This window comes from Dermacentor andersoni, chromosome 1 (genome assembly GCF_023375885.2).
Source record: "Dermacentor andersoni chromosome 1, qqDerAnde1_hic_scaffold, whole genome shotgun sequence".
NCBI lineage: Eukaryota > Metazoa > Arthropoda > Arachnida > Ixodida > Ixodidae > Dermacentor > Dermacentor andersoni.
Window position 1 is genome coordinate 163,135,829 of NC_092814.1, and position 11,927 is coordinate 163,147,755.

At 45.4% G+C, this 11,927-nt stretch overlaps 2 protein-coding genes across 2 annotated transcripts in view; one reads left to right on the plus strand and one right to left on the minus strand.

The window, feature by feature from the left end:
- Positions 1-6,193, minus strand: part of LOC126547350 (serine/threonine-protein phosphatase 4 regulatory subunit 1-like) — a 210,864-nt gene extending 204,671 nt beyond the window's left edge. The window contains exon 1 of the mRNA XM_055062682.2: positions 6,112-6,193. Coding sequence (XP_054918657.2) covers positions 6,112-6,178 — 67 coding nt within the window. The 5' untranslated portion in view covers positions 6,179-6,193. The remainder of the gene's footprint in view (positions 1-6,111) is intronic.
- A 1,150-nt stretch (positions 6,194-7,343) lies between these two features.
- LOC126547351 (obg-like ATPase 1) lies at positions 7,344-9,967 on the plus strand. The gene is made up of 2 exons (XM_050195329.3): positions 7,344-8,372; positions 9,479-9,967. Exons 1-2 carry the CDS (start codon positions 7,515-7,517, stop codon positions 9,812-9,814), a joined length of 1,194 nt encoding a protein of 397 aa, XP_050051286.1. The 5' UTR covers positions 7,344-7,514; the 3' UTR covers positions 9,815-9,967.
- Positions 9,968-11,927: the final 1,960 nt, after the last annotated feature.

Genomic DNA, 11,927 nt, shown 5'->3' on the forward strand with positions numbered 1-11,927 from the left:
TTTTGGCTGGTAAGATGTGTGCCTGAGAGAAGATATTTGGGTGATGAAAAAGCTGATGGAAGAAAGTTAACCGAGATATATTTCTTCTAGTGTGCAATGGGATGGGTCCTAGGTCATGTTTATTTTGGTGATGCTTGAATGCTCTGAATAGTTACCTGTAATAAATCGCGCTGCCTTGTTCTAAAAAGATTCTAATTTGGTAATAAGATGCGTATGGTGCGGGTTCCATATAAATGAGGCATACTCAAGCTTTGAACGAAGGACGGTGGCATATGAAAGAAGCTTGGTATCACTATTAGCCTGACGAAGCGTACGACGAATGAAGCCAAAATATTTGCATGCAGCAGAAACAATACAACTCACATAATTGTGCCAAGACAAAGTCGGAGAAAGATGAACACCTAGATATTTAATTGATTCTGCAGTTTCTAGAGCTTCACCATTTAGAAAGTATGTGTGCTTCTCAATAAAGAACAAGCACAAAACAAGCATCCGAACCACATAATTGACGATAAGGCACTCCTTAATAATGCGAAGCAGGCAGCGCTCCCCGCATACGGTAAAGATTACTGTTGCGCAAGCTGTCGCGGCGACGGCAGCTTGCGACTTGGAGAGTGACGTCACTAGCCTTTCGTACATAAAAGAACCAGACTAGCAACTGATTTCATTGTTGTTGCAGCACCGCTTTGGGTAGGCAACGCATAGTTATGACTCCAGAGGAGCAGCGTGAATACGAGGAGCGGCAAAGGGAGAAACGACAGTACGACCAGCGGTGGCGTGATGTTAAAATTACCATTGCAACCATTATTCTAAAGCATTGCAACCCTCCTCAGTAGTTGTAGTGGTGGTTTTCAATAGCTTCGTTGGACATCCACTTTCGCCGAGCCGGGATGGCGAGTCAATTTTTTTTACTTTTGTTTTCCTAATGTAGGTGTACACGTGATCCACAGGGCTTCTGGAATTCGCATAGCTATTTCAGGTTGTCCGAAAAATATGGAGAGAACCCAGATACGACCAAAGGGGGAAGAAAAAAAAAAGACCTGGAAGCGACAACTGGGTGAAGCTGACAATTGGTATAAATACCAGTCATATAGTTTCTTTTTTTTTTTTTTCAGGTAGGAGTTATGCTAATGAAGTGGTAGTGTCGAGCAGCTGATGTCAGTGAGTAGAGACGGTCAAGCTGTCGGCGCGACCACATTCACAGATAGAAAGCCGCCGTCATTCATGGACGGCTCTCGACGGCGCCCGGATGAGCGCATGTGCGTCCATCGCGCAACGGACACACGAGACACTGCCAATGATTGAATCCCGCGGCTCGCTCAAGTGGCCGCCGCGGGGGAGGGGCGGCAGCTGCACGGGCAGCGCCCGCGTGCGGTTTATCAACCAACTCCCGGCGAGAACGAGCATGCATGCCAGCATGCAATGATGCGTGACGCATTGTTTCTTTGCCCACGTACAACAACCCGAATGTGCAAACAGGCGTGACCCGGCCGCCCGTCTCGCGGAGACAACAGATGTGACGAGACAGCCAGCGTCAATCACACGTGCCCGAAACAAAGAGGCTCAAGCAAAGAAGCAAACGACAAGCGGCGAAACCACCGAGACACGCCGATCGCCGATCGTCACCGAAACGTCAGGGCGCTCTGATGCTCTGCTGAAGTTAAAAGAAAAAATAATACCTGGAGAGAGATAGACGCTACTGCCTGGTTTCCGAAGTGGCGTCATCTGACCGGGGCTTGCGGGCTATCTCCAGAAGCTTTGGGCAGCTGCCTATAAAAGTAGGAAAGTGGCTCGCTTTCGACGACACGCACACAGGAGGGCAGTTGTCCCGCCGCCACTGGCGCCCTTTGGCACCACAACCATATGCCACAACCACTGCGGTCCACTAGGCCGGCTTCCGGTTACTGAAACCGCACGCAGACTTCCACCCTGCTCGTACGCCAGCAGCTGAGCTATCCAATCCGACGTCACGCCACCGCACTGCGGCAAATGAGGGACAATAGTTTCCTTACTTTGCACTCACCATGCGTTAAAATTAAATTATGGGGTTTTACGTGCCAAAACCACTTCGCCATGCGTCTTCGCGAAAATCGCTGTGTCGAATGGAACCGACTTCTGCACACAGCGACCTGTTAATAGCATTGGTTACCTGGGCGCAACGTCCCAAAGGGCAACACGGGGGCAACGTTAGCCCCCAACCTGGAGCCACTTGGGATGCATGTTAAAGCACCCCTATAGTGGCTCCAGATTGTCGTCGACCAACTTAGATTTTTTGACGTGCGCTTCCAAAGAAAGTACGGTACGCGAGCGTTCTTGCATTGCGCCCCCGTCAGGATGCGGCCATCGCAGCCGCTAGAGTCTCTAACAGCCGGAAATCAAGTTCGCGCGCTCATGCTCACCAGCACAGCACCATAGCCATTTGGCCACCATGCACGGCTGGTTATTTGTTACTTGATTACTGTTGGTTGCAAGCCACGGCAAACATATATGGTCTTCTGTGTCAATTGCTGCAACGTTTTGCACCTTATTTTCCCTCTGTAGATTGGTATGCGATAAGAGAGGTGCATGATCGCTGCGAGGCTAAAATCCACAACAAGGACACCTAGCAGAGTGTTGATGCAACAGCAATTTGAAGCACTCATTCCCTCAGTCCCCAGCAGCTGCGGAGCACCTGACCAGGGCGGCGGTCAGACCTGTAACGCAGCAGAGGGTGCTAAGAATCTCTGAACTCGGACAGGTCGCCAATGGAAACTGACCCTGGCAACCTTTAACACCCGAACTCTGTCGAGTGAGGCTACCTTAGCAGGACTCTTTGAAGAACTATTAGGCATTGTTTGGGATATCATTGGCCTTAGTGAGATTAGCAGAACTGGTGAATCTTATACAGTGATGACTAACGAGCATATGTCATCTGCTATAGAGGTCTGCCAGATAAGAAGCAATACGAAGTAGGATTCCTGATCTATAAGGACATAGCGGGCAACATTGACGAATTCTACAGCATTTATGAAAAGGTAGCAGTAGTCGTAACCAAACTTAATAAGAGGTATAGATTAAAGGTAGTACAAGCCTACGCTCCAACATCCAGTCATGATGATGACGAAGTAGATTAATTTTATGAAGATCTTGAATTAGCGATGAGAAAAGTGCAAACTCAGTATACTGCAGTAATGGGCGATTTCAATGCAAAAGTGGAAAAAAAGCAATTGGCAACTACGGTGTCGATTCTAGGAGCGCTATAGGAGAGATGCTGGTAGAATTCGCAGAAAGGAATAAACTAAGAATAACGAACACCTTTTTCAAGAAGCGTAGCAACAGAAAGTGGACTCGGAAAAGCCCTAATGGTAAAACAAGAAATTAAATTGATTTCATACTTTCTTCCGATCCCAGCATAGTGCAGGATGTAGAAGTGTTAGGTAGGGTAAAGTGCAGTGATCATAGGTTAGTGAGGTCTAGGATTCACCTCAACTTGAAGAGAGAAAGGGTAAAGTTGGTCAGGAAGAAACAGGCCAACTAGACGCAGTAAAGGTGAAAGCATACCAATTCAGGCTGCTACTTGCAAACAAATATGCAGCCTTAGAACAGAGAGATGAAGATGACATGGAGGTAATGAATGAAACCGTAACTAGGCTGGCTTCAGAGGCACCAATTGAAGTGGGAGGTAAGGCACCAAGTCAACCAGTAGGCAAGCTCTCCCAAGTAACAAAGGACCTAATAAAGAAACAACAAAGAATGAAAGTGTCCAACTCAAGAGATAAGATAGTATTTGCGGAACTGACAAAACTGATCAACAAGGATAAAATAAGCGATATTCGAAATTATAATGTGAGAAAGACTGAGGAAACCGTAAAAAATGGACGCAGCCTGAAATCAGTGAGAAGGAAACTTGGCATAGGACAAACCAAGATGTATGCACTGAAAGATAAGCAGGGTAATATCATCAGGAATCTAGAAGATATAGTAAAAGCAGCAGAATAATTTTATACTGACCTGTACAGTACCCAGAGGAGCCACGATACCTCCATTCGACACAGTAATGAACAGGTTGCAAAGACTTCAAGAGTCCCAGAGAACTGGAAGAATGCCAACATTATACTAATACACAAAAGTGGAGACGCTATAGAATCGAATCATGGTACCTTAATTCTCCACAAGCAAAGTAGGAAGACACCTATAAAGAAAGGGGTCAGACAGGGAGACACAATCTCTCCAATGTTATTCACTGCGTGCTTGGAAGTATTCAAGCTATTAAACTGGGAAGGCTTAGGAGTAAGGATCGACGGCGAATATCTCGCAACCTTCGGTTTGCTGATGACATTGTTCTATTCAGCAACAACGCAGACGAGTTACAACAAATGATTGAGGACCTTAACAAAGTGTAAGAGTGGGGTTGAAGATTAATATGTAGAAGACGAAGATAATGATGAATGGCCGGGCAAGGGAGCAAGCGTTCAGGATCGCCAGTCAGCCTCTAGAATCTGTGAACGAGTACGTTTACCTAGGTCAATTACTCACAGGGAACCCTGATCATGAGAAGAAAATTTACAGAAGAATAAAAATGGGTTGGATCGCATACAGCAGACATTGTCAGCTTTTGACTGGAAGCTTACCATTATCATTGAAAAGGAAGGTGTACAATCAGTGCAATTTACCGGTGCTGACATATGGGGCAGAAACTTGGAGACTGACAAAGAAACTTGAGAACAAGTTAAAGGGCCCTTCACCAGGCCCCATAGCAAATTTTGGTTATACGCTGGAAGTTGTTACATGTCATCTAGGGAGCGTTCTGCGGCAAAAATATTTCAAATCGGCTCATTATAATAGCTGAGATAGAAACATTTCAGTGCCGTGAACCCATGATTTCAGGAGGCGAACTCCACTGCATAGCGAGACTCTCTCTCCACTCGCCCCATCTAGCCTCCTCAAGCGAAATTACTTCCCTGCGTTCTTCCATACAGGACCTGCACAGGTCCTGTACGGTATGCACATCATATACGTCTGGAGACACCAGGAAATTGTCGATATCCTCGCCTTCCTCGACTACACCCGGGGCGGGGGGGGGGGGGGGGGTGACAGAAGACCTATGGGCCCCGGGAGCCAGACGACCTAGCTACGCCACTGTGCGCACGTGACTGCACGACCGTGGGGACAAGCAGATGAAGCGGAAGTCCATCTCTCTTGCTTCGGTGCGAAGTTAAAAAAAAACGCAGATATTCTGTTTGTGTGTTTTATTATTTCTCTAACCTTCAATTCGTCAATACAAGCAACGGATCACACAAGTAACATATGTTGCCTTGAATAATTCTCGAAGTCACGTGTCACCACGAGCGACGTCACCGTCCTGCTTGGAGCGCGGTCTTATTCTATGGCGCGGTGGCCGCGAGGAAAAGGGAAAATGGCGTTCGGATTGAAATTTCAGACCTTTCCGCGGCGTGTAGCGATGTATTCTTTGCAAACACTATCGTTAGCGCGCATTGTATGCTCTGCGCTTGTCAGCTCAAGGTGGCCAGACCTGGTGAGGGGCCCTTTAAGGACCGCGCAAAGAGCGATGGAACGAAGAATGCTAGGCATAACGTTAAGAGACAGAAAGAGAGCGGTTTGGACCAGAGAGCAACGGGTATAGCCGATATTCTAATTGACATTAAGAGAAAGAAATGTAGCTGGGCAGGTCATGTAATCCGTAGGTTAGATAACCAATGGACCATTAGGGTTACAGAATAGATGCCAAGAGAAGGGAAGCGTAGTCGAGGGCGGCAGAAGGCTAGGTGGGGCGATGAAATAGGGGATTTCGTGGGCGCTATGGTTGAAATCGGTTGGCGCAGGACAGGGGTAATTGGAGATCGCAAGGAGTGGCCTTCGTCCTGCAGTAGACATAAAATAGGCTGATGATGATGATTGCTTCGGTCGCCAGTGACATGCACAATGAATTATTGAGCGTTCTAACATTTCCAGCTGAAACCCTAATGACAGGATTGTTTACCACGCGGACCCACTAGACACCGTTTCGTGGCAGTACAGAGCTGCGGCAACCAGTCGCACAAGGTAAGTCGACGACGCGAGGCGTCCGCACCCTCAAATGAATACAGCCACACGGTAAAGCCGGTTACTCACCTCCACCCGGCGATGCGACGACTACGAAGGGTCTTGGAGACGCACTTGTGCTACTGTCAAAATGCATCTCTCCTGGAGGTGGTATTCCCGACAACCGATGAAAATGTCGGCCCCTCTTCTTCCCTCACGCGTCAGACCTCGTGAATCGCGTGTTTTCTGCACGAGTGTTTTTCTCGTCTTCTGGTCCCTTCAACTTGTATGCGCTTGTTTTACTAGCTTCGATAGCACGCTTCCAGATATCAACCGGCCTACGGCGCGTCACGCAATGTAAGGCGGCATTCACACTGAGTTCAGCTACAGCGCTGGTCAAGTAGAACAAACATTTAACTCTGCGATGGCCCTATGAGGGAAGCTATGGTCGTTGGCTTACACGCTATTACGCGAAGTTGTCTGCGCACATGAGATCCACTCATTCTCTGACGCTCACTCAACGCGCCCCAAGTCTGCTTCTTTAGCCAGCAACTATGAATGGCTATCAGTTGGGTTTTTTTTTTTTTTTTCGGGAAGGCCGAAGAGTTAGGGGACCCAGCAGTACGATCTTACCTCGACATAGCGCTGTAAACACTGTCGTTCAAGGCGCGTACAAAAATAAAAATCCTGTTATCATGTACGGGCGGGATCATTTCGGAATGCGAAGATTGTGCCGCACAATGGGTGGTTTGGATGCATGAGGCACGCAGTCGGTGTGGGAAGGATGCGACTTCAAAGAGCTAGCTTGTTCAAACGCTTCGTGCTCTACCTATTAATTTCCGAATTCAGCGTCCAGTATTAGCACTCGCGACAGGCTTTCGAAATCCCGCTTTTTCTACGCCAAGCGTCGTCTGCTAAAGGCCTAACGGCGGTATGACTGATAAATGGACATCTATTCAAAATTGACGCATTGCTATCGCCTGCCATCCACTAGAAACCAGAATATCGAAACCGTTGATTAATCACTCGGGACCACATGGATAATAATCACTCGGGACTACATAGATAACGCTAACGAACCGTACCAATCCAACGTTTGGAAGCGTCGAGATTCAGCCCGGACTCCAGACGCCATCTAGTAGCCGTCTTGACATTATTTCTTGTTTTATCATGCTTGGCAAAAGGAACAAATACTTCAGAAAGTACTAGTCAAATTTAACAGTTTCAGAGGTGTAAATTAAAGAGGCACCAGTTGTGCGTTTCTGCCACTAGGGATACCGGCTACCATGCCTGCTGCTTGTATCTCGCTTCGCGCATCTTCTCAACCTTCTGAACACTGGATGAATGGCTGGAGTGGAGGCAATGCGCTAAACGTGGCGGCGTCGAAGAAGTCAGTCCCAAAACGTTGTCATTAATCGTCATCGCTGCCTGCTACCTGAAACCAAGCACGTTGTCGGGCGAACCTCTCAATACGCCGGTCTCTTTATTTGAACATGCCGCCGAAGAAAAAGGAAGACGAGACAGAGCGACCAGTGCTGATCGGTCGCGTAGGCACGAACCTCAAAGTGGGCATTGTCGGTCTGCCCAACGTGGGTAAGTCCACCTTCTTCAACGTGTTGACAGCCAACCAGGTGCCCGCCGAAAACTTTCCCTTCTGTACGATCGACCCTAACGAGAGTAGGGTTGCTGTCCCCGATAGTCGTTTCGATTACCTCTGCGAGTACTTCAAGCCGGTGAGCAAGGTACCGGCATTCCTCAACGTGGTTGACATCGCGGGGCTTGTGAAAGGTGCCAGCGATGGTCAGGGTCTCGGAAACGCATTTCTGTCCCATATTCGAGCCTGTGACGCGCTCTTCCACTTGTGTCGCACTTTCGAAGACGAAGACGTGACGCACGTTGAAGGCGACGTCAACCCTGTCCGCGACATTGACATTATTAATGAGGAACTTCGGAAGAAAGATGAGGAATACTTGTTCGCCATCATTGACAAAATGGAACGCACTGTGCTACGAGGTGCCGATAAGAAAATGAAGCCCGAGTATGACATCCTGGTAAAGATCCGGGGAATTCTGTGCGATGAAAAGAAGCATCTGCGGTTTTGCGACTGGAATGTGAACGAGATTGAAGTGCTCAACAAGCACCTCTTCATCACTGCCAAGCCCATGATCTACCTGGTAAATCTGGCCGAAAAGGACTTCATACGCAAAAAGAACAAGTGGCTGCCTAAGATCAAAGAATGGGTCGACAAGAATGATTCAGGCGCCGCTGTGATTCCATTTAGCGGCGCTTTCGAGCACAAGCTGATCGAAATGGACGCCGAGCAAAAGAAAGCCTACGAGGAGGAGCACAAGGTAAGCGCCATGCACGTGCAGAGAGATACCACACTGGAGTCAGTGCCTTTTGTAGGCGCCCATAATTTTTCATAACTATACAGCTAGGATTATCTCAGGATAGAGTGTACTGTGTTCGCAAGCAGACAACTTGAATATGTGCCCCTTAAATAGAAATTTCTGTGGAAGCTTGAGCAGTTGTGCTGTGAAAGCTTCCAGCAACTAGTTTGAAGCTGTTGCATATTTGCTCGAAACTTTGAAAAACGCCGGCCATTGAAGGGGTGCTCGTGAAACCTTGGGGACTTTCCCAATGCACATATTTTTTGATAGGCACTAGCACCTATCCTCGTGTCTCACGAAAGCAGATGTTCATTTCTAATATGTCACTAATCTCACATGATTTATTTTTGTATGCACTATTGCGGGAAGCCCTTTTCACTATTTGATTTGTGCATCGAGCAATACAGTCAGACTCTGACAGTTCATCTGCAATCAGTAATAAATATCAGTAATAAAAAAAATTACAAAGGCTGCTTCTGGTGTCAAGTGCATTGACATTGTCATGCACAACGCTGCATTTGAAATTAGTTGCAACAGTATGGTAAATTCTAGGGGCCTTTTTAAGTAACATACCATTATATGAGCAATATGATCACTTATAAGCTGATCATTTCTAGTGGAATGCATTGCTCAGTCAGCAAATGGCTCACCCAGCTGATCTGCTGGCTAGATTGTGCTGACACTTTATACAAAGCAACTACTTGTTTCATTTGGAACAATTAGAGCATGTAGTTTGCAGTGATATTGGTCTAATAATTAAGGTTCATATTGGTCTAATAATTAAGGTTCCTAATATGGATTATGAAAGTATTCCAGCATACTCTACCTACTCTTACACTGTTAGCATTTGTATGCTTAATTTTACTCAACACAGTTCTTTGAAAGAAAAACAAAAATGCATGCATCAATTCTTATCTTTAAAATCAATACAGAAAATTGAGCCTTTGATAGTTCTGGAAACGATCTTTTTGCATGGTACATGGAATGATGCTGGTGTCATGTTTATATCATTCCTTAGGCACTGGTGAAATAACGGTGTGACTTTTTTTTTTTTTTCTTTTACATAGGTGACTTCAGTTCTAGACAAGATAATTGTGACTGGATACAAGGCTTTGCAGTTGATGTACTTCTTCACGGCTGGAAAAGATGAAGTCAAAGCGTGGACAATCCAGAAGCACACTAAAGCACCGCAGGCTGCTGGGAAAATCCACACAGACTTCGAAAAAGGCTTCATCATGGCTGAGGTGATGAAGTTTGATGACTTCAAAGAGGAAGGCTCAGAGGCAGCTGTTAAAGCCTCTGGCAAGTACCGACAACAAGGCCGCAATTACGTTGTGGAAGATGGTGATATCATCTTCTTTAAGTTTAATGCAGGTGCAGGGTTGCAAGCCAAGAAAAAGTAACGCTGACTGCTCACTGTCAGAGATTGACACTTTGTTCACAGGTTCATTCATGTTTCTGCCAAGCATGTATGCCTTATGGAGTTTCACAAATTGCATGTTTTTGCAAGTTTTGAATGAGGTCTCAAGTAAAGTGAAAAACCTCATAAAGGCAAACGATGTGTTTTGGTGTTCCTTTTGTTTAATTACTTGCTACACACAAAATACCTGTACTACGCATCATTGTTGAAAGAACCTTTCAGACATTACTTGCAAATGCATGAGCCTTATGAAATTTTTCTTGATACTTCGGTACAAGATAACTGGCCCATATTTTGCAAGGGCTCTCTCTTGAAAAGCTACAAGGGCTTGGTAAAAGGTCCTTGGTGAAAAGAGACATATTGACAATGTATTGATTAGAATCTTACTGTAAATAACTTCATCTTTACATCAACCTAATTTTCCATATTTACGCAAACAGCCTACAGTTTGCAAAAAACAAAAAGACCCGACAAATAATTTGCAGGCCAATGTTTCTACTCATGCACCCTTCTAGTTCATATTGCAAATTTTAGTTTCAATGAATTATATGAAACTTTCAGCATAGAATAGGAAAGAAATGAAACTGTTGATGCCATCAGGTCATATTCGGTCAATCAGTTTCGGGGACATCACTTCCAGTGTGCATTCATTCGATTAGCCAATTGAAAGAATATTCATCACACCAATGAGAATGCTTGCTGCATATGACACAATAAGTGAAAGTGTCCCTGGAAGTGATAGACTGAGAATGCAGCCTATGTAACTAGAGGATTTCCACAGGGCATCTCAGCCACCATGCATTAAGTTTTAAAGAGGCTGATTATTCTGCACAAATAAAACCAAGTGTATGTTCTTTAGAGTTTTGTTCAGAAACTGACAGTAAGTTTTGGGTCACCAACTTCCAATTAGTTAATTGAAATTAATTAGCCGACTTATTAATTTGTTGTTGCAATCATCAATGTGCCAATTAGGGGGCTATAGAGAACCGTAAGCGATGTCAAAAGAAGGTATTTTTAGCAAAGTACACATGGCATGTTTACTTTTTCTAGCGAAGAGAGAAAGCCCGCAAAATAAGAAAATATCATGTGACTGCAACCATGTGCACAGGGTAGCTGCACCATCAAACCGTCTCAGTTGGGAAGCAACCTGTTCATCTGTTACTGAGCTGAGTTGCAATGATAACAGCATGCACATCCTTTCCGCGACTCACCAACAGCTCCCGCCAATTGCATAATGCCAAGGAAATGCATGGCCCCAAGTGGTGAGCCTGAGATGAACAGCTTGCCCTCCCACTGAGACTGTTTGATTGGACTGCTATCCCGTGTGCGCAGATGTGCAGTCACATGTGGTTTTTAATGTTTCACAGGATTTGTCTCTGCCAGAAAAGGTAAACATGCCATGTGTACCTTGCTGGAAACACCTTGTTTTGACGTTTCTCACGATTCTCTACAACACCCAATGGACACTTTGACAATTTAAGCAATTAAAAAGTTTGCTATTTATATTTAACTAATTTGATGTCAGCAACTCAATAATTGTTCGCAGTTTGTCAACAAGACACTCAACAAATGCACTTTGTCTTATTTGTGTAGAATAATGCCATTTTTAAGAACTTGGTACACGATAGTTGGGACAGTATTGGTGATGAACCAATACCAGAACCTAAAAAGCATTGACCCACTGACTGATTTACAAGTATTGCATTCTCAGCATCTCATGTTTTACTGATTCAGGTTTATGTAAAGCTTATACCTCACTTAAAATAATTCACTCGGATTTTTTATATATACCAGATCGCCCAGAAGCGCATAAATGAGTGTATCATGAGAAGCCAACAAATAAAGACACCAAGGACAGCATAGGGGAAATTACTTGTAGTTGTTAATTGAATTAAAGAAATGATAAATTAATGGAAATGAAAGCGGATGAAGATGCAACTGCCCACAGGTGGGGCGTGAACCCACATCTTCGCATTGCGCGTGCAATGCTCTTACCAATTGAGCTACTTCGGCGCCGTTTTCCCATGCACTTTCTGGGGTATTTATGTCTATCTACTAGAACTAAAACTGGGGAGTGTTAGCCAGCACCACCACTT